Consider the following 22425-nt stretch of genomic DNA (forward strand, 5'->3'; position numbering starts at 1 on the left):
CAAGATCATTAACAAGAACAATCTCTTCAAACCTTTTTAATTGTGCAGTTGTTGCTAAAAAGTGTTGAAGCTTGTGCCCACCAATCTACACATTTATTGGTTAATTGCATACATGTACTACTATTCTAATATATTAGGGTTCAAAATAAATCATACATAGAAAATTTTAAAATTTTAATGCCGATACATATGTATAAATGTAAGTTATATTCTTTTTTTTTTTTAATTGAGACGGAGTCTCGCTCTGTGGCACAGGCTGGAGTGCAGTGGCGCGATCTTGGTTCACTGCAGCCTCTGCTACCTGAATTCGAGCGATTCTTCTGCCTCAGCCTCATGAGTAGCTAGGAATACAGGCACGCACCACCATGCCTGGCTACTTTTTTCTTTTTCTTTTTTTTTTTTTTGTATTTTTAGTAGAGACAGGGTTTCGCCATGTTGGCTCGGCTGGTCTAGAACTCCTGACTTCAGGTGATCCGCCCGCCTTGGCCCCCCAAAGTGCTGGGACTACTGGCTCAAGCCACTGCACCTGGCCAATATAAGCTATATTCTTTTCTTGATACAGTATCTTTGTATCACTCAATTTGGCAGCTGATCTAGAAAGAAGGAAATGTTAAAGAAAGCTACCCACTTCTTTATTAGTAGACAAAGGAAGCAAAAAGAAGGCTTATCATTTAAAATAATTCTCCAAATAGAGTTGAGGTTTGGTTCAGAACATTTTGGAATTAGATTAAGTGCAGTTGTCTTGTGGAGCTGGGGAAGTAAGAGGTGCAGCAAATCCATTTTCTCCTTTTGCATTGGAGCCCTGGAGTTAGATGCAGACGCGTAGTGTTTTCCCACGCCAGGCAGGCACCAACTACAAGAGGGACCCTGGGTAGAACCCAGAAGACTGTAACGGAACCAGATCACTCCTGGTTTCCCCAAGTCCGAGACATGGTTGCAGCTAACACACTGTGGGATTTTACAAATCTCACAGCTACGTAACCCATGCTTAGTTCACTCTGGGTTTATCTCACGGGTATTTTTCTTGTCACCCCCACTGCCCCTCTTTAACTGGGGCAGAAAATCGTGTCCTAGAGGTCATCCAGCTACGGAGACTTTTGTCAGCCACTCAGAACCATAACCAAAGGAGCCTTCCTAGCTTTTGAAGTGCTTAGTGGCACTCCTTGATCTCATCTTGGGAAAGAGTTTCAGAGTGCAAGGACAGGTGGACACAAATGTCCCAAGTAGTATTGTCTAATTCCTGATCCTAAATATTTGGCAAGCTGTATGTCCTTGATGTGTCCTAAGCAAACTTGGGGTTCAGTCCCACTCTCACTTACCGAACCCATAGCAGGTCAGGTGCCTTGTGGTAGGGGTTCACTCAGTGTTGGCTTGCCACTAATCATTGTGTTTTGTACTTCCCAGAAAGATGGAAATGCTGCCATTTCTTGAGGCTTCTTGTTGATCAAACATTGAATTGACACTGGTTGAAATTAGGCTAATGATCAGTCCTATTACTGTAAACATTCAACCCTGTTGACAGCCCCCTCCCGGAACTTGAACCAGCAACCATTTCACATGGATAACTGTGTTTACGTTAAGTAATACATCCAACAATATGGATGAAAAGCCAGTTTATTAATTATGCATAGTAAAAATAGTATACAATGAAGAAAATATTAGTTTTTTTATGATTACTTATCACGTATTTATGACCTAGGGACCACTTAATATTGGAAAACAGGTTAAAGTGTCACTTGGAGATGAAAACTTGATCAAAGGGAGAAGCCACTGCCCTCTTGCCCTTACCTCTCAATGCCCATTTTTACCTAAACAATAAACCAGCCTGTGAGTGACACCCAGGAATCCACTTTTTACTTGATTAGCTGTGCATTTTGGGTAGAGGGGTATCTGTTATCATTTGAAGAAAAGTGTGCTATGTGGTACACTGATTTTGCATAGAATAAAAATGTTTTGTCCTACAGTAACTCTCCTACATAATTTGGGATGGATTTTCCCTAAGCAGTGGTCTCAACAGGACCCCATCGTTCTAGAGGCCAATACATTTCTGTGGAAGGACCTGGGGCTTTCTTCTAGTAGAATCTACCTGAGTTGTGGGAATCACTTTTTTACAGCCAAGCAGGATGGATGAATACAAAGGAGAAGGCAACGCTCAGCAGGTAGCACAGAAAATAAGGTTGAAAAGGAGATAGGTCAGCTGCTGCAGGTCAGAGCCCAGGCAGTGTTCCTCGGTCATTTCTCTGCCTTTCCGGAGGAGTGCTGTTGAGGAATTTTTTTTTTTTTTCCTGAAATAAAGCCTTTATACCTGGGAGCAGTTCTTGAAATGAGAGTTAAAAATAAACAAGCCTATCAGTCTACAAGAAAAAATGATTTCACTTGGGCATCTCTCAAGGGAAAAGGTGAGAAACCATACCAAAACAAAGAAGTTGTGGGCAGGCACTATTTCTGGCACTACTCTGAGAGGGGCAGTGTTACGGTATTATTTGTAAAATATCCAACACAGTCTTTTGATGATCAGCTACATACAAGGCAGGGGCTTCTGGAAAATTCCCTCTAACTTTTCAGAGCCAGTTGCAGGTGTAGGGAATTCAAATTTTATCCCAATCAAATAACGTTAGCACATTTTCTTCTGTATTGGATCACCACACGAGAAAATTAGAAAGTGTTTAGAAGTAAAATTTTTTGAAAAGGAATTGAAATTATGTTAAAAGAAAAAAGCCACAAAAGCAGAAGACTTTTGAATCAGGAGCATGAAGGGATGAGGGGTTTTTAAAAGAAGGAAAATGGTGCATAGAACTTCTCATTGGAGAGAGTGTCAGTTTAGAGTAGTCACATTTGCTTAGGAAGCTTAGTCAACACTAAGGAGAACTCATAAAGGAGGACAAATATAAAATAACCATATTTCATCTAATCTGAGATGCCAGTGGATGTAAGCTACACCAATCTTTATGCTCCACTAAGAAAGAAGAAATCATAATTGTACATTTTAATTACCTTTGAACATAAAGTCCATGGATTTTAAATATGAAAAACTGTGGGTCTTAGAATCATAAAATGTGGTAATTTTTGCTAAGAAAAGTCCAAAGTAAAATAATTATAACACATTAAGAATACCTTGAAATTTTCTGTGTGCCAAATATAGGAAGGATGTGTTTATTGTTGATATTTTAATTAAACTTTGTTTTGTAAAGTTAAAGTATACAAAGTGAAGTTATAGGATATATAGATAGTTAAAAGTTACTGTAGTGAAGCTGTATCTGTCATCTCACATAGTTACCCATTTTGCTGTTCTTGTAGTAAGAGCTGCTAAAATCTACTCAGTAGCCTTACTCTCAAGTACGGTACAAATCTGTCACCTGTGTACTCCTCATGTTGTGTTGGATCTCTAGACCTATTCATCCTACATATGTGCTACTTCGTAACATCTGAGCTATATCACCCCATTTCCACTCCAACTCCCCACCCATTGTAGCTACTGTTTTGTTTTCTAGCTCTGTGTATTTGAATTTTTCTTTATTTTAGGTTCCACATGTAGGTGAGATCTTACAATATTTTTCTTTCTGGGTCTGGCTTAACATAATGCCCTCCAGACTTACCCATGTTGTGGCAGTGGCAAAATCTTGTTCTTTTTTAGGTCAGAGTAATATTCTATCCAATAATACACCACAGTTTCTTTATCCACTTGTCTGTTGACAGACACTTAGGTTGTTTCCATGTCTTGGCTATTGGGAATAATGCTGCAATGAACGTGGGAGTGCAGATGTCTTTACAAGATGTTGATTTCATTTCTTTTGGGCATATGTCCAGGAGAAGGTTTGCTGGGTCATATTTTTAATTTTCTAGGAAAATTCCAATACTGTTTTCCATGTCTATACCATTCCACATTCCCACCAATGGTGTACAAGGGTTCCCTTTCTCCCATACACTCACCAACACTTGTTATCTTTTGACCTTTTGCTAACAGCCATCCCAACTGGTGTCAGTTGGTGTCTCATAGTGGTTTAGATTTGTATTTCCCTGGTGATTAATGATGTTGAGTATATTTTTATATATGTGTTGATATTCTTTGGAGAAGTATCTATTCAAGTATTTTGCCCATTTTGTAATTGGATTATTTGTTTTTCTACTGTGGAAGGGTATGAGTTCTTTATATATTTTAGATATTAATCCCATGGTTTGCAAAAATTTTTTCTCAGACCATAGATTGCTGTTTCATTTTGTTGATTGCTATGCAGAAACTTTTTAGTGTGATGCAGTTCCATTTTTAAAATTTTTGCTTTTGTGGCCTGAAAATTTTGTTGTTGTTCTATGTAGTAAGAGCTGCTAAAATCTACTCAATATCCTTAATCTCAAGTACAGTACAAATTTGTTACATTGGGTTATTTATTCTTGCTTTTGTGGCCTGAGCTTTTATGGTACCTAAAAAATTATTTCCAAGGCCAGTGTCCAGAGCACTCTCCCTGTGTTCTTTGTCTTCCAGGACTTTTATAGTTTCTGGTCTTGTATTTGGGTCTTTTCTCCATTTTGAGTTTATTTTTGTGTATACTATAAGGCAAGGATCTAATTTGATTCTTTTGCATGTAGAAATCCAGTTTTCCCACACCCTTAGTTGAAGAGCATTGTTAATGTTTTTGTAGCACCCTCAACTTTCTAAAAAGTGCTTTTTTTAATTATCTCATTTTATCCCCATAACTCCATGGGGCCACAGCAAATATTAATATCATTCCTATTTTACAAAGAGGTTGGACAGTGAGCTCAGTTGGAAACCTAGGATTACAATCCAAGCCTCTGACTCCAGATCTAGTTTGTTATCCGCGCCACCCTCAAAACAGCTGATTCTCATTATTCACCATCGTTGTGTTCTATAAAGTCACTGTGAGCACCACATTGAGAATATTAAAACATTCCTCCTAGGGGAAATACAGAGCTAGGTTCTTAAGAGCCTCTGTTCACAACAGTTTCATCAGCTGATCAGTATATAACTTTGTTTTATGTGTGTGTTTATTTAAAGAGATCTTATTTAATAATTATCGCTGGTTGAGTAACGGCACTATGGTTCATGCCTGAATGAGGTGTATCTAACATGCTTGTTTTCTCTGTAAGACGCATCACAGTCTTCTTGTGCTTAGGAGCAGTAGACAGCACTTCAATGCTACAATTGGGGCCATTTGAAACAGTGAGATCACCAACAAAAGTCACAAAAATACAAAAACTGTAGCACTAAATAATAGACCATGGTGAGGACACTTGTTTACAGTGATGAGAGCTGAAACAAGAAGGCAGAACATTGCCTTGTTCCACTTCAGCTGGGAATGTGTGCATATCAGGTTTTCAGTACTCTGCACATGCCTGTGAGTCACTACAAAAGCACCACAAGGTCTGATTTGGGGGTTACAAATACATTTTGGCAAGTAAAGCACATTTGCACATACCGAATCCGTGAATCCTCATCAGGATCCACTGTACCAACTCTAGAGGCTACAAACTAGAGAACTAACCTTGGATTCTGCAGTTCTGATCATGTTAGTCCCCTGTTGTCATTCTCTAAGAAAGTTTTAAAGTGATCAGTCATGTCAGTTTTTGGATAACAGGAATTTTGCAAGAACAGAACACCCCAGAGTAGATGCAGTGTAGACGTGTGCTAGTATTCTCCGGTGCCCTCACCACCCTCCAAACGTGAATATACCCACAAGGGCCTGTGGGAGGGAAAATGCTCAGGTCGATTTCTGATCCTGAGAAACTCACAGATCATATGTAAAGTGGGGGCTCTGAGGTAGATGAAAAGAACTTAGTACATTCTGAGTATCAGAGCGAATGATAGGGACAGAGGAATAAAGAATTGAGTTCTTTCCCTGAGAATTTGGTGAACGTCATCATGGCTGTGGGTTACAGCTATCAGTGACACTGAGGGAGACAGAGAAACAGGAGGTAAAGAGAATGGATTCGGAGTCAAAGCCGTGTTTGAATCTCCTCTCCTGCTACTTGGTATCTGTGATTGTTTTGGAAAATTGCTTTAATCGTGCCAAACCTGTTTCCCTTTCTATAAAGTGAGGTTAATAATACTGTAGGGATGTTGAAAGTACCAAATGCAGTGAAGTCATGGTTGGGTGCCTACTAGTCTTCAGTAAGCACTCAATAAATGGAAACTTTAAGAAAAAGAGGAAATTATTTTGTGCTTAGTGCTCCAGAAATCATATGTTGTTTTCCTTATGATAAGTGGTATTCTTACCTTACAAAGGTGTCACCATTCAATTAGTTGGCCAGGTGGGGAACCTTAGATCCATCCAGAGCTCATCTCTCCTTCTGACTCCCAGTCAGCCTCCACTCTTCTGGGTCCCACCTCTTACCCACCCATCAGTGGGACCTCTCCTTTCCCTCCACTAGTGTCAACCAGGCTCATCTCATAACTGGAGCTGTTGCAAGAGTCACTAAGCTCCCCTCCCAGACTCCAGTCCCTCCCACACCAGACTCTGGTCTCTCCCCAAAACAGCCGCAGGTCACCCACTGCCAAAGAGCCTCTAAGGGCTTCAAATAGTCTATGGAGTAAATTCTAGCATCCTCAGTGTGACACACAAGGTTCTTCAATTCCTGGATCTTTTCCTGTCTGTTTTTGGAGACTCAGCCTTCAATGCCCACCAGACACCAAGTGTTCCAACCCCATTGGACAGTTTGTGAATCCCTGAGCAGCCAAAAACTTCCATACTTCAGGCCTTCCTTTACTCCTGCTATTCCTTTCAACCTAAGAACATACTCTTTTTCTCTCCACTTGAGAAACTCCTATCCATCCTTTAGTACCCAGGTCAGGTGACACTGTAACAAATACTTCCCACCGTTCCCAAGCAAAATTCATCACTTTTCATAGCACGTCATGCAGATTCTGTTATCGTTACCATAGGAAGTGGTTACTCTGTATGTGTCTGTGTCTCCTGATGTCCTGATATGAAGAGAGACAGGCCATGGAGGTCCTTGAGGACAGAGGCTCAAAGTCATCTTTGTGTCCCCTCTTTCTTAGCCCACTGTTAGGCATGTTGTAACATCTACATGTTAATTGAATTGAATTAATGGAATGAGGATACTGACATGAACAGAAATATAACTGCGCATCTGTAGGCTGACTAATTCAGCTCATTGTTTATTTCTAGATATTTACAATTCAGGAGCTTATACTTTACAGAGATGATGTGAATAGGGCACGTAAAGACGATGAAACACACAGATGGCCATGGTTGTCAGAGGACAGTAAATAATTCAATTGCCCTATAAAAGTGTGTGTGGAGTATTTTGAGATGTTTTAAGTCCTTGAAAACAACTGTATAGCAAGATAGATTAAATATTGCTTGAAGGGTGAAGAGAGAAACTCTGATCAAGATTTTAATGCAATGAAAATTAGGAACTAGAGACCCAAGCACCCTTAAGATGGGCAAAACCAGAATCTGAGCGGTTTTCCCCAAGGAAAACTATTCAGGAAGACCATTTCACTAGTCTCTTTTACCAGCTGCTCATACAAGACAGCACAGTCAACAGAGTCAATTAAGTGGCCTCAATGAAGAATTCACTAGACTCCCAATCTTAAAATGACAGTAGCTTACATTAGGCACTATTTATTGGGTGCCTTTTGCTTTACATGTATTATTTTAATTAATCCTCACAATAACTATATACAGTAGGTCGTTATCCCAGTTTTACAGGTGAGATCATAGAGGCCGGGAGAGGTTAAGTAACCTGCCCAGAATCACATGGTTAATAAGTGTAAGAGTCAGTACACTGAAAAATAATAGTATCCAAGAGTTACTTTAGGACCAATATCCAAGGCTTTTTGTCAGTTAATTGGTGTCTACTAGTGTTATCGTAGAATGTCTTAAAGACCCTATGTGTGTGACTTTAACATCCCTGGGCGCTTTCCTTTTCTTGAGCGGGACACCATCTAGATATCCTACATACCCAGTGGAACATTTGTAACCCATTCCTCTCCATTTTTACTTTGCTTAGACAAAATTGTCTACTGCTGCTTAGACAGTACAGCTGCCGAGAAGGCACAGTCAACAGAATCACATAAGTGGCCTCTATGGAGAATTCAGATAATTCATAGACAACCAATCTTAAATGACAATAGTTTACACCAGGCAGTATTTATTGGGTGCCTTTTGCTTTACATGTATTATTTACACAAAAGACCTTCCTTATTTCCTTTCTTCCTCTTAAGTATTTTACTGTTTCCAGGATTCTCCAAGATGCATTTTGAAATTATGTTACATAGAGGAGAAAAAAATTATAAATATCAATATTGGGATAGGTAGTAGGTATGTTTTAGGTGCCTTTATAGCCATTCTTCGTTGTAATAGAAGTTTCGTTTTTGGTTCCTCATTTATGTTCTCATTACACCTAATAGATTTGTCAGACTTTGTCCTGTAGAATGGACAAATGAATGAGTAAAACATGCCTGATGGGTCTGAAGTAGTAGTTTCACCGTGAGAGTGACTTGTTTAAAATTCCTAATTTAGGCTGGGCGCAGTGGCTCACCTGTAATCCCAGCGCTTTGGGAGGCTGAGGCAGGTGGATCGCCTGAGGTAAGGAGTTCCAGACCAGCCTGGTCAACATGGTAAAACCCCCTCTCTACTAAAAATAAAAAAAATTAGCCAGGCATGGTGGCGGACGCCTGTAATCCCAGCTACTTGGGAGGTTGAGGCAGGAGAATGGCATGAACCTGGGAGGCAGAGCTTGCAGTGAGCCAAGATCGTGTCATTGCACTGCAGTCTGGGCTACAGCACTGAAACTCCGTCTCAATAAATAAAAAATAAAATAAAAAGTTCCTAATTTGCACGAGGAGGGAGTTGGCTGTGAAAGCCTCTGGGGGCATCACCAGCTCCTCGAGGATCCCCTGACCTCTTGCTGCTGAGAGTCAAGACCCACTCTCCCTTCCCTTGGGGGCCAAGGGAGTGGAGTGGTGGCCTGGTCTCCACACAGCTGCACCTGCAGCACTGGTCGCTCACCCCACCCGTGAAGGCCAGTCCTCACTCGGAAACTCCACAGTCCCCCACAGAACCTTAGGTTAACAGAACAGAGGGACACGAGGACAAGTTTTCCACAATTTCCTTTTCAGTGCTGTTGCACCTCCCAGGCAGGCAGCGTGGTGTAGCTGTGGGTCAGGATCATAAATTTCACTCCCACTTTTCTAGACGCACCTATCTCCATTTCCAGATTAACTTTTTTTCCCCAGAAAATATTCCACTTGATTCCACAGCTTCCCTGTGTAAATCTAGGCACCTATCCAGAGAGCCCCCAGTTAAGAGTGCTGTTCCAAATCCTTCACAGCAGGTGTTGGCCAGGAGTGCCTCTAGGTTCCTGCCTTATAGGACCAGGAGTGGGAGGATGGGAGGACAGCTGGTGAAGGGAGGCACTCAGAACACCTGGGGCAGTTTGGGCTATTTTTAAAAAAAAAAAAAACAATTGACCAAATAAGAGTCTTGTCTTCAGTCTTCCTGGTCTACTTAGCCTGTGCCCAGTTATCAGTGTACAGGACCCATTTGCCTTAAATAGGGCCTCCTATGGCCAGTAAATACACATAACACTCCATTTCCTTCCAACCTATGTGCATCCACTGGCTTGGGTCATAGCTTAGTACTGCTGCCTAAATGTGCATGGAAAGAAACAGCCAGCTTTTAAGCCCTTCCAGGACTGTCCCTTCCACACTGAAGTAACAGCAAGGAAGGCGAGACAACGGTGATGTAGACATTTTTCAAACAACTTTTAAATTAGTATAAAACTGTTATACCCACTGTAAACACTGGCTCACGCCTGTAATCCCAGCACTTTGGGAGGCTGAGGCGGGCGGATCACAAGGTCAGGAGATGGAGACCACAATGAAACCCCGTCTCTACTAAAAATACAAAAAAATGAGCCGGGTGTTGTGGCGGGTGCCTGTAGTCGCAGCTACTCGGGAGGCTGAGGCAGGAGAATGGCACGAACCTGGGAGGCAGAGCTTGCAGTGAGCGGAAATTGCGCCACTGCACTCCAGCCTGGGCGACAGAGCGAGACTCTGTCTCGGGAAAAAAAAAAAAAAGTCATAATAACTACCCTAATCCCACAACTAAAAAATAATCATTGTTAACTATTATCATTAACACTTCGGCTTATTTCTTCCCTGTATCTTTTCTATGCACATCATTATATTTAACATGGTTGAGGCCATGGTAAATAGTTTTATATGCTGCCTTGTAAACATTTTGGGATTTCATGTAAATTTATTTTATGTTTTATATATTTTAAGTTCTGGGTTGCATGTGCAGGATGTGCCGGCTTGTTACGTAGGTAAACATGTGCCATTGTGGTTTGCTGCAACTGTCAACCCATCACCTAGGCTTTAAGCCCAGCTTGCATTAGCTGTTTTTCCTGATACTCTCCTCCACCGACCTCCCCTCCCCAATAGGCCCCAGTGAGTGTTGTGGTTCCCTTCATGTGTCCACGTATTGTTATTGTTTAGCTCCCACTTACGAGTGAGAACATGCGGTGTTTGGTTTTCTGTTCCTGCATTAGTTTGCTGAGGATAATGGCCTCCAGCTCCATCCACGTCCCTACAAAGGCCATGATCTCGTTTCCTTTTTATGGCTGCATAGTATTCCATGGTGTGTATGTACCACATTTTCTTTATCCAGTCTATCATTGATGGGCATTTGGGTTGATTCCATGTCTTTGCTATTGTGAATAGTACTGTAGTGAACATACGCTTGCATGTATCTTTGTAATAGAATGATTTATATTCTTTTGGATATATATCCAGTAATGGGATTGCTGGGTCAAATGGTATTTCTGGTCCTGAGTCTTTGAGGAATTGCCAGATTGTCTTCCATAACTGTTGAACTAATTTACATTCCCACCAACAGTGTAAAAACGTTTCTGTTTCTTCACAGCCTCGCTAGCATCTGTTATTTCTTATAATTGCCATTCTGACTATGATGAGATGGTATCTCATTGTGGGTTTTGTTTTTTTTTTTTTAATGAGACAGAGTCTTGCTCTGTCAAATTCTGGACAGAATTTGTTTAAGTTCCTTGTCAGATGGATAGATGGCTGGAGTGCAGTGGCGCAGTCTCGGCGCATTGCAAGTCCCGCCTCATGGGTTCATGCCATTCTCCTGCCTCAGCCTCCAAAGTAGCTGGGACCACAGGCGCCCACCACCACGCCCTGCTAATTTTTTTGTATTTTTAGTAGAGACGGGGTTTCACCGTGTTAGCCAGGATGGTCTCGATCTCTTGACCTCGTGATCCGCCCGCCTCGGCCTCCCAAAGTGCTGGGATTACAGGCCTGAGCCACCGTGCCCGGCCGTAGTTTCTTTTTTTTTTTTCTTCTCTTTTTAAAAAAAAATTTTTTTTATTATTATACTTTAAGTTCTAGGGTATATGTGCATAACATGCAGGTTTGTTACATATGTATACTTGTGCCATGTTGCTGTGCTGCACCCATCATCTTGTCAGCACCCATCAACTCATCCTTTACATCATGCAATCCCTCCCCCCTTCCCCCTCCCCATAATAGGCCCCGGTTTGTGATGTTCCCCTTCCCGAGTCCAAGTGATCTCATTGTTCAGTTCCCACCTATGAGTGAGAACATGCGGTGTTTGGTTTTCTGTTCTTGCGATAGTTTGCTGAGAATGATGGTTTCCAGCTGTATCCATGTCCCTACAAAGGACACAAACTCGTCCTTTTTTAAGGCTGCATAGTATTCTATGGTATATATGTGCCACATTTTCTTAATCCAGTCTGTCACTGATGGACATTTGGGTTGATTCCAAGTCTTTGCTATTGTGAATAGTGCCGCAACGAACATACGTGTGCATGTGTCTTTATAGCAGCATGATTTATAATCCTTTGGGTATATACCCAGTAATGGGATGGCTGGGTCATATGGTACTTCTAGTTCTAGATCCTTGAGGAATCGCCATACTGTTACCCATAATGGTTGAACTAGTTTACAATCCCACCAACAGTGTAAAAGTGTTGCTATTTCTCCACATCCTCTCCAGCACCTGTTGTTTCCTGACTTTTTAATGATTGCCATTCTAACTGGTGTGAGATAGTATCTCATTGTGGTTTTGATTTGCATTTCTCTGATGGCCAGTGATGACGAGCATTTTTTCATGTGTCTGTTGGCTGTATGCATGTCTTCTTTTGAGAAGTGTCTGTTCATATCCCTTCCCACTTTTTGATGGGGTTGTTTGTTTTTTTTCTTGTAAATTTGTTTGAGTTCTTTGTAGGTTCTGGATGTTAGCCCTTTGTCAGATGAGTAGATTGCAAAAATTTTCTCCCATTCTGTAGATTGCCTGTTCACTCTGATGGTAGTTTCTTTTGCTGTGCAGAAGCTGTTTAGTTTATTTGTCAATTTTGGCTTTTGTTGCCGTTGCTTTTGGTGTTTTAGATATGAAGTCTTTGCCCATGCCTATGTCCTGAATGGTATTCCCTAGGTTTTCTTCTAGGATTTTTATGGTATTAGGTCTAACATTTAAGTCTCTAATCCATCTAGACTTAATTTTCGTATAAGGAGTAAGGAAAGGGTCCAGTTTCAGCTTTCTACTTATGGCTAGCCAGTTTTCCCAGCACCATTTATTAAATAAGGAATCCTTTCCCCATTTCTTGTTTTTCTCAGGTTTGTCAAAGATCAGATGGCTGTAGATGTGTGGTATTATTTTTGAGGACTGTGTTCTGTTCCATTGGTCTATATGTCTGTTTTGGTACTAGTACCATGCTGTTTTGGTTACTGTAGCCTTGTAGTATAGTTTGAAGTCAGGTATCGTGATGCCTCCAACTTTGTTCTTTTGACTTAGGATTGGCTTGGCAATGCGAGCTCTTTTTTGGTTCCATATGAACTTTAAAGCAGTTTTTTGCAATTCTGTGAAGAAACTCACTGGTAGCTTGATGGGGATGGCGTTGAATCTATAAATTACCTTGGGCAGTATGGCCATTTTCATGATATTGATTTTTTCTATCCATGAGCATGGTATGTTCTTCCATTTGTTTGTGTCCTCTTTTATTTCACTGAGCAGTGGTTTGTAGTTCTCCTTGAAGAGGTCCTTCACATCTCCTGTAAGTTGGATTCCTAGGTATTTTATTCTCTTTGAAGCAACTGTGAATGGAAGTTCATTCATGATTTGGCTCTCTGTTTGTCTGTTACTGGTGTATAAGAATGCTTGTGATTTTTGCACGTTGATTTTGTATCCTGAGACTTTGCTGAAGTTGCTTATCAGCTTAAGGAGATTTTGGGCTGAGACGATGGGGTTTTCTAAATATACAATCATGTCATCTGCAAACAGGGACAATTTGACTTCTTCTTTTCCTAACTGAATACCCTTGATTTCTTTCTCTTGCCTGATTGCCCTAGCCAGAACTTCCAACACTATGTTGAATAGGAGTGGTGAGACAGGGCATCCCTGTCTTGTGCCAGTTTTCAAAGGGAATGCTTCCAGTTTTTGCCCATTCAGTATGATATTGGCTGTGGGTTTGTCATAAATAGTTCTTATTATTTTGAGATACGTTCCATCAATATCGAATTTATTGAGATTTTTTAGCATTAAGGGCTGTTGAATTTTGTCAAAGGCCTTTTCTGCATCTATTAAGATAATCATCTGGCTTTTGTCTTTGGTTCTGTTTATATGCTGGATTACGTTTATTGATTTGTGTATGTTGAACCAGCCTTGCGTCCCAGGGATGAAGCCCACTTGATCATGGTGGATAAGCTTTTTGATGTGTTGCTGGATTCGGTTTGCCAGTATTATTATTGAGGATGTTTGCATTGATGTTCATCAGGGATATTGGTCTAAAATTCTCTTTTTTTGTTGTGTCTCTGCCAGGCTTTGGTATCAGGATGATGTTGGCCTCATAAAATGAGTTAGGAGGATTCCCTCTTTTTCTGTTGATTGGAATAGTTTCAGAAGGAACGGTACCAGCTCCTCCTTGTACCTCTGGTAGAATTCAGCTGTGAATCCATCTGGTCCTGGACTTTTTTTGGTTGGTAGGCCTCAATTTGCCACAATTTCAGAGCCTGCTATTGGTCTATTCAGGGATTCAACTTCTTCCTGATTTAGTCTTGGGAGAGTGTAAGTGTCCAGGAAATTATCCATTTCTTCTAGATTTTCTAGTTTATTTGCATAGAGGTGTTTATTGTATTCTCTGATGGTACTTTGTATTTCTGTGGGGTCGGTGGTGATATCCCCTTTATCATTTTTTATTGCTTCTATTTGATTCTTCTCTCTTTTCTTCTTTGTTAGTCTTGCTAGCGGTCTATCAATTTTGTTGATCTTTTCAAAAAACCAACTCCTGGATTCATTGATTTTTTGGAGGGTTTTTTGTGTCTCTATCTCCTTCAGTTCTGCTCTGATCTTAGTTATTTCTTGCCTTCTGCTAGCTTCTGAATGTGTTTGCTCTTGCTTCTCTAGTTCTTTTAATTGTGATGTTAGAGTGTCAATTTTAGATCTTTCCAGCTTTCTGTTGTGGGCATTTAGTGCTATAAATTTCCCTCTACACACTGCTTTAAATGTGTCCCAGAGATTCTGGTATGTTGTATCTTTGTTCTCGTTGGTTTCAAAGAACATCTTTATTTCTGCCTTCATTTTGTTATGTACCCAGTAGTCATTCAGGAGCAGGTTGTTCAGTTTCCATGTAGTTGAGCGGTTTTGATTGAGTTTCTTAGTCCTGAGTTCTAGTTTGATTGCACTGTGGTCTGAGAGACAGTTTGTTATAATTTCTGTTCTTGTACATTTGTTGAGGAGTGCTTTACTTCCAATTATGTGGTCAATTTTTGAATAAATGTGATGTGGTGCTGAGAAGAATGTATATTCTGTTGATTTGGGGGGAGAGTTCTATACATGTCTATTAGGTCTGCTTGCTGCAGAGATGAGTTCAATTCCTGGATATCCTTGTTAACTTTCTGTCTCGTTGATCTGTCTAATGTTGACAGTGGGGTGTTGAAGTCTCCCATTATTATTTTATGGGAGTCTAAGTCTTTTTGTAAGTCTCTAAGGACTTGCTTTATGAATCTGGGTGCTCCTGTATTGGGTGCATATATATTTAAGATAGTTAGCTCTTCCTGTTGAATTGATCCCTTTACCATTATGTAATGGCATTCTTTGTCTCTTTTGATCTTTGATGGTTTAAAGTCTGTTTTATCAGAGACTAGGATTGCAACCCCTGCTTTTTTTTGTTCTCCATTTGCTTGGTAGATCTTCCTCCATCCCTTTATTTTGAGCCTATGTGTGTCTCTGCATGTGAGATGGGTCTCCTGAATACAGCAAACTGATGGGTCTTGACTCTTTATCCAGTTTGCCAGTCTGTGTCTTTTAATTGGAGCATTTAGTCCATTTACATTTAAGATTAATATTGTTATATGTGAACTTGAATCTGTCATTATGATATTAACTGTTTATTTTGCTCATTAGTTGATGCAGTTTCTTTCTAGCATTGATGGTCTTTACATTTTGGCATGTTTTTGCAATGGCTGGTACCGGTTGTTCCTTTCCATGTTTAGTGCTTCCTTCAGGGTCTCTTGTAAGGCAGGCCTGGTGGTGACAAAATCTCTAAGCATTTGCTTATCTGTAAAGGATTTTATTTCTCCTTCACTTATGAGACTTAGTTTGGCTGGATATGAAATTCTGGATTGAAAATTCTTTAAGAATGTTGAATATTGGCCCCCACTCTCTTCTGGCTTGCAGAGTTTCTGCCGAGAGATCTGCTCTTAGTCTGATGGGCTTCCTTTTGTGGGTAACCTGACCTTTCTCTCTGGCTGTCCTTAACAGTTTTTCCTTCATTTCAACTTTGGTGAATCTGACAATTATGTGCCTTGGAGTTGCTCTTCTCGAGGAGTGTCTTTGTGGTGGTCTCTGTATTTCCTGAATTTGAATGTTGGCTGCCTTACTAGGTTGGGGAAGTTCTCCTGGATGATATCCTGAAGAGCATTTTCCAACTTGGTTCCATTTTCCCCCTCACTTTCAGGCACCCCAATCAGATGTAGATTTGGTCTTTTCACATAATACCATACTTCTTGAAGCCTTTGTTCATTTCTTTTTCTCTTTTTTCTTTAGACTTCTCTTCTCGCTTCATTTCATTCATTTGATCCTCAATCACTGATACTCTTTCTTCCAGTTGATTGAGTCAGTTACTGAAGCTTGTGCATTTGTCACGTATTTCTCGTGTCATGGTTTTTATCTCTGTCAGTTCGTTTATGGCCTTCTCTGCATTGATTATTCTAGTTATCCATTCTTCCATTCTTTTTTCAAGATTTTTAGTTTCTTTGTGCTGGGTACGTAATTCGTCTTGTAGCTCTGAGAAGTTTGATGGACTGAAGCCTTCTTCTCTCAACTCGTCAAAGTCATTCTCCGTCCAGCTTTTATCCGTTGCTGGCGATGAGCTGCATTCCTTTGGAGGGGGAGATGCGCTCTTATTTTTTGAATTTCCAGCTTTTCTGCCCTGCTTTTTCCCCATCTTTGTGGTTTTATCTGCCTTTGGTCTTTGATGATGGTGACGTGCTGATGGGGTTTTGGTGTGGGTGTCCTTCCTGTTTGTTAGTTTTCCTTCTAACAGTCAGGACCCTCAGCTGTAGATCTGTTGGAGATTGCTTGAGGTCCACTCCAGACCCTGTTTGCCTGGGTATCAGCAGCAGAGGCTGCAGAAGATAGAATATTGCTGAACAGCGAGTGTACCTGTCTGATTCTTGCTTTGGAAGCTTCGTCTCAAGGGTATACCCCGCCGTGTGAGGTGTGGTGTGTCAGTCTGCCGGTAGTGGGGGATGTCTCCCAGTTAGGCTACTCAGGGGTCAGGGAGCCACTTGAGCAAGCAGTCTGTCCGTTCTCAGATCTCAACCTCCGTGTTGGGAAATCCACTGCTCTCTTCAAAGCTGTCAGACAGGGTTGTTTGCGTCTGCAGAGGTTTCTGCTGCTTTTTGTTGTTGTTGTTTAGCTGTGCCCTGTCCCCAGAGGTGGAGTCTACAGAGACAGGCAGGCCTCCTTGAGCTGCTGTGGGCTCCACCCAGTTCGAGCTTCCCAGAGGCTTTGTTTACCTACTTAAGCCTCAGCAATGGCGGGCGCCCCTCCCCCAGCCTTGCTGCTGCCTTGCCCTTAGATCACAGACTGCTGTGCTAGCAATGAGGGAGGCTCCGGGGGCGTAAGACCCTCCCGGCCAGGTGTGGGGTATAATCTCCTGGTGTGCTGTTTGCTAAGACCCTTGGTAAAGTGCAATATTGGGGTGGGAGCTACCTGATTTTCCAGGTGTTGTGTGTCTCAGTTCCCCTGGCTAGGAAAAAGGATTCCCTTCCCCCTTGTGCTTCCCAGGTGAGGCGATGCCTCGCCCTGCTTCAGCTCTTGCTGGTCGGGCTGCAGCAGCTGACCAGCACTGATTGTCCGGCACTCCCTAGTGAGATGAACCTGTTACCTCAGTTGAAAATGCAGAAATCACCTGTCTTCTGTGTTGCTTGCGCTGGGAGCTGGAGACTGGAGCTGTTCCTATTCAGCCATCTTGCTCTGCCCCCTCTGATGATAGTTTCTTTTGCTGTGCAGAAGCTTTTACTTGGATCCTATTTGTCAATTTTTGCTTTCGTTGCAATTGCTTTTGACATTTTCATCATGAAATCTTTGCTCGTGCCTATGTCCTGAATGGTATTGCATAGATTTTCCTCTAGGATTTTTATAGTTTTGGGTTTTACATTTAAGTCTTTAATCCATCTTGAGTTAATTTAAGTCTTTAATCCACTTTGAGTTAATTTTTGTATAAGGTATAAAGAAGGGGTAGAGTTTCAATTTTTTGCATATGGCTAGCCAGTTCTCCCAGGAACAAGGAATGGGGAAAGGATTCCCCATTCCTTTCCCCATTGCTTGTTTTTGTCAGGTTTGTCGGAATCCTTTCCCCATTGCTTGTTTTTGTCAGGTTTGTCGGAAATCAGATGGTTGTAGATGTGCAGTCTTATTTGTGAGTTCTCTATTCTGTCCCGTTGGTCTGTGTGTCTGTTTTTGTACCAGTACCATGCTGTTTTGCTTACTGTAGCCTCCAGCTGTGTTCTTTTTGCTTAGATTCTCTTGGCTATATGGGCTTTTGTGTTTATGTTCCATAAGAATTTGAAAGTAGTTTTTTCTAATTCTGTGAAGAATGTCAATGGTAGGTTAATGGTAATATTTGAATCTATAAATTACTTTGGGCAGTATGGCCATTTTCATGATATTGATTCTTCCTATCCATGAGCATGGAATAGTGTTTCCGTTTGTTTGTGTCCTCTCTGATTTTCTTAAGCAGTGGTTTGTAGTTCTTCTTGAAGAGGTCCTTCACTTCCCTTGTTAGTTGTATTCCTTGCTATTTTATTCTCTTTATGGCAATTGTGAATGGGATTTCACTCATAATTTGGCTCTCTGCTTGCCTGTTGTTGGTATATAGGAATGCTTGTTTGATTTTTGCACATTGATTTTGTGTCCTGAGACTTTGCTGAAGTTTCTTATCAGCTTAAGAAGCTTTTGGGCTGAGACAGTGGGATTTTCTAGATACAGGATCATGTCATTTGCAAACAGAGACAGTTTGGCTTCCTGTCTTCCTATTTGAATACCTTTTTTTTTTTTTTTTTTTTTTTGGAGATGGAGTTTTGCTCTGTCGCCCAGGCAGGAGTGCAGTGGCAGGATCTCAGCTCACTGCAAGCCACCTCCTGGGTTCACACCTTTCTCCTGCCTCAGCCTCCCGAGTAGCTGGGACTACAGGCACTTGCCACCATGCCTGGCTAATTTTTTGTATTTTTAGTAGAGACGGGGTGTCACCGTGTTAGGCAGGATGGTCTTGGTCTCCTAACCTCATGATCCGCTTGCCTTGGCCTCCCAAAGTGCTGGAAATACAGGCATGAGCCACCGCGCCAGGCCTCGAATACCCTTTGTTTCTTTCTCTTGCCTGATTGCCCTGGCCAGAACTTATTATATTTTTTTTTTGAGACAGTCTTGCGCTATTGCCCAGGCTGGAGTCCAGTGGTGCGATCTCAGCTCACTGCAAGCTCTGCCTTCTGGGTTATCACCATTCTCCTGCTTCAGCTTCCCGAGTAGCTGGGACTACAGGCGCCCGCCACCACACCCCGCTAATTTTTTGTGTTTTTTAGTAGAGATGGGGTTTCACCATGTTAGCCAGGATGGTCTTGATCTGAGCTCGTGATCTGCCCGCCTTGGCCTCGCAGAGTGCTGGGATTACAGGCGTGAGCCACAACCCCTGGCCCAGAACTTTCAATACTATGTTGAATAGGAGTGGTGAGAGAGGACATCCTTGTTTCGTGCGGTTTTCAAGGGGAGTGCTTCCAGCTTTTGCACATTCAATATGATACTGGCTGTGGATTTGTCATGAATGACTCTTATCATAAAAAATTTTTCATACACATGTTTTTGTTTGTTTGTTTTAGAGAGCGAGTGTTGCTTTGTTGCCCAAGCTGGAGTGCGGTGGCACAGTCATGGCTTGTTGCAGCCCCTGAAATGCTGGACTCAAGTGATCCTCCCAGCTTACTCTGGGTAGCTGGGATTACAGGCACAGGTCACCACACCCAGCTAATGGCTTGATTGTTTTGTAGAGATGTGTTTTTGCTATGTTTCCCAGACTGGTCTCAGTCTCGTGGGTGCAAGCGATCCTCCTACCTTTGCCTCCCAAATTTTGGGATTATAGGCGTGAGCCACCGTGCCTGGCAACATCTTAATGACTCTAAAATATGGGTGAGGCAAAAAAAAGTTCATTCAAATCCTGATCAGTCAATGAGTCTTTACAATTTCTCTAAAACTTCCAAGCAAAATCCAAGGTAGTGCCTTGCACATGTCGCTTGACAAAGCAGTGACATATGTACCCTTGTGTTTTATTCTAACCATAAACTGTGAAGAACAGAATGCTGCTTTGGAGCCTCATACCCAGCCCTGTGTAGAAGAGATTCCTACGTAGAAAGTAAATGAAGTCCCCAAAGTCATACAGTCAGTGAAAAACCTGGAACTAAAATGCAGACCTGTTTCCTGTCTCCATTTATTTCTCGAAACTTAGGGTTTTTTCCAGCAATTAATGCTCAGTGTCAGGAGACACATTCTTCCTCGCTGTGGCATCAGTAAAAAGGGCTGGACTTTTAAGAAGCTGGTGAAATTAGGGGCATTTGACAGGTTTTATTAAACTTTGGTTTAATAACAGGCCTACCTCTAACTGATACACATGTGACTTATTTTGGTTGACCTCTTATTGTTCAGCAAGTGCTTCTTCAATTTGGAGAATATATTCATATAACTGTTCACAAGTGGCTCCAGCCGAGGTCTGTAAGGATGATGACTATTTTAAGAAAATGCTTTTTTGGCAAGAAGAAAAATTTTCTAACCTACTCCTACTTCCTGTTACTCAAAATCTTCAAAAGGATGTTGAAGTAGTTTTTGATTTATGTTACATTGTGATGTCACCTAAAAAATCCAAGGCTGTTGTTATATTACACTGCATAAAATGATAATTCCTGTTTGCTATCTTAAAAAAATCGTGAGAAAAACGAAATTTAGAAAGCTCGGTGGTGATACTTTAAAATTAGGGCTTAGGTTAAATATTTATTATTTTTTTGAATGTGACAAGAACATCTTAAGAAAACACACAGCTAAGAAATACAGTGGCGGCCGGGCGCGGTGGCTCAAGCCTGTAATCCCAGCACTTTGGGAGGCCGAGACGGGCGGATCACAAGGTCAGGAGATCGAGACCATCCTGGCTAACACTGTGAAACCCCATCTCTACTAAGAAATACAAAAAACTAGCCGGGTGAGGTGGCGGGTGTCTGTAGTCCCACCTACTCCGGAAGCTGAGGCAGGAGAACGGCGTAAACCCGGGAGGCAGAGCTTGCAGTGAGCTGAGGTCCGGCCACTGCACTCCAGCCTGGGCGACAGAGCCAGACTCCGCCTCAAAAAAAAAAAAAAAAACAGTGGCAACAATTCATATAAATTAGGTTATTAACTAAGCTACCAAGACCTTTAAAGGCAATTAGTTACTACTCCTGAAAGGGTTCTAATATAAATCTTAAGATGTAGGCATTATTTATGTAGTGGTACAAAAAAAAGTCATGCTCTATGTTGGGTTAATATCTATTCACTTTTATTTTGATTATTCAAGGAGTCTATAAGACTAAGCCTCAAAAAATAGTGTAATAGTGAAATATATAAAGGGATAAAATCAGTTGAGCTTCTTTGGGACACTTAGGGAAGAACTGTGTGGCCAAGTGTGTATGCATTGAGAAGCAAGTCTAATTGTATGGAATTCTGCTTACTGAAGAACTAGGAATGAATCCGTCATTAGAAACAGTTATATTATTGATTAGTAATTAGCAAAACCTTAGTTTTCAGTACTTTAATTTTAAAAAGCATCATTGGGTGCTACTGCTACAACCTGAGTCAAATAAGTCAAGACATGTCTCTTCTGTGGGTTCTTTGTGATCATGATTGTTGACCCAAATTCATCTTGGAGTAAGTTTGACTTGAAAGTTCTCAGTGAATTGTGCTGAACCTAAAAATTCTTTTCAAACTATAGCATCTGTTCTGTATTTACAAACTGAAATAACTACGGATGTCAAATGAAAGAAGATTCTATTTCCTTTAGAAAATATTTTTTTTTTAGAAGTTTGCATCAAAAATCTTTTTAGAGGCCGGGTGCGGTGGCTCGTGCCTATAAACCCAGCACTTTGGGAGGCCAAAGCAGGAGGAGGCCAGGAGCTCAAGACCATCCTGGGCAACATAGCAAGACCCTGTCTCTGCAAAAAAATTAACATGATTAACGGGGTGCAGTGGTGATCACCTGTAGTCCCAGCTACTGGGGAGGCTGAAGTGGGAGAATCACTTAAGCCCAAGAGTTCAAGGTTGCAGTGAGCTGAGATCACCGTACTGCACTCCAGTGTGGGTGCCAGTAAGACCTCTGTTTAAAAAAAAAAAAAAAATTAAAAATATTTATTTATGTTTATGTTACAGGAAAGCCAATGTGTAATTGTTGCTATTTCTTCCACCCAGTGCCCTGCCAGACTGTTTTAGATTACTTGAAGACGGTTCTGCAGCACCACAACCAACTCCTGATACCACAGCCAGCCGACCAGCCAACTGAGGTAGGTCTCTAGGGAAAAGATAAATGTTCCATTTGGGATTCCCTTAAGATGAAGTCTCTTGATAATTTACCAGTGTATACCAGAACAGAATGGCTAGCAAAATAGTTTTTGACTGAGGTTTACCGGTCTGTTACCTGTAAGTATGTAATTTGTGGAGAAAGATGACACATGTATTTATCTACAGAGATTCAGCTTCGTACTGAGTGGGGAAAGACAGAGGTAATGACAATTTAAATAGCATGGGCAATTTTTCCACCATTCTGTTTGCACAGAGATGCCTGAAATGAGAGACACCAACTTGTCATTCCCTCAGACAGAGCCTGTGTTCCACATGCCCC

The 22425-nt window shown here is 41.4% G+C and overlaps 1 protein-coding gene across 2 annotated transcripts in view; it reads left to right on the forward strand.

Moving 5' to 3' along the window:
- Positions 1–22425, forward strand: part of BEND4 (BEN domain containing 4) — a 46590-nt gene that overhangs the window by 9931 nt on the left and 14234 nt on the right. For both annotated transcript variants that reach the window (XM_050791555.1, XM_050791556.1), the window contains exon 3: positions 21996–22087. In XM_050791555.1, coding sequence (XP_050647512.1) covers positions 21996–22087 — 92 coding nt within the window. The remainder of the gene's footprint in view (positions 1–21995; positions 22088–22425) is intronic.

The sequence above is a fragment of the Macaca thibetana genome, chromosome 5 (assembly GCF_024542745.1).
Source record: "Macaca thibetana thibetana isolate TM-01 chromosome 5, ASM2454274v1, whole genome shotgun sequence".
Classification (NCBI taxonomy): domain Eukaryota; kingdom Metazoa; phylum Chordata; class Mammalia; order Primates; family Cercopithecidae; genus Macaca; species Macaca thibetana.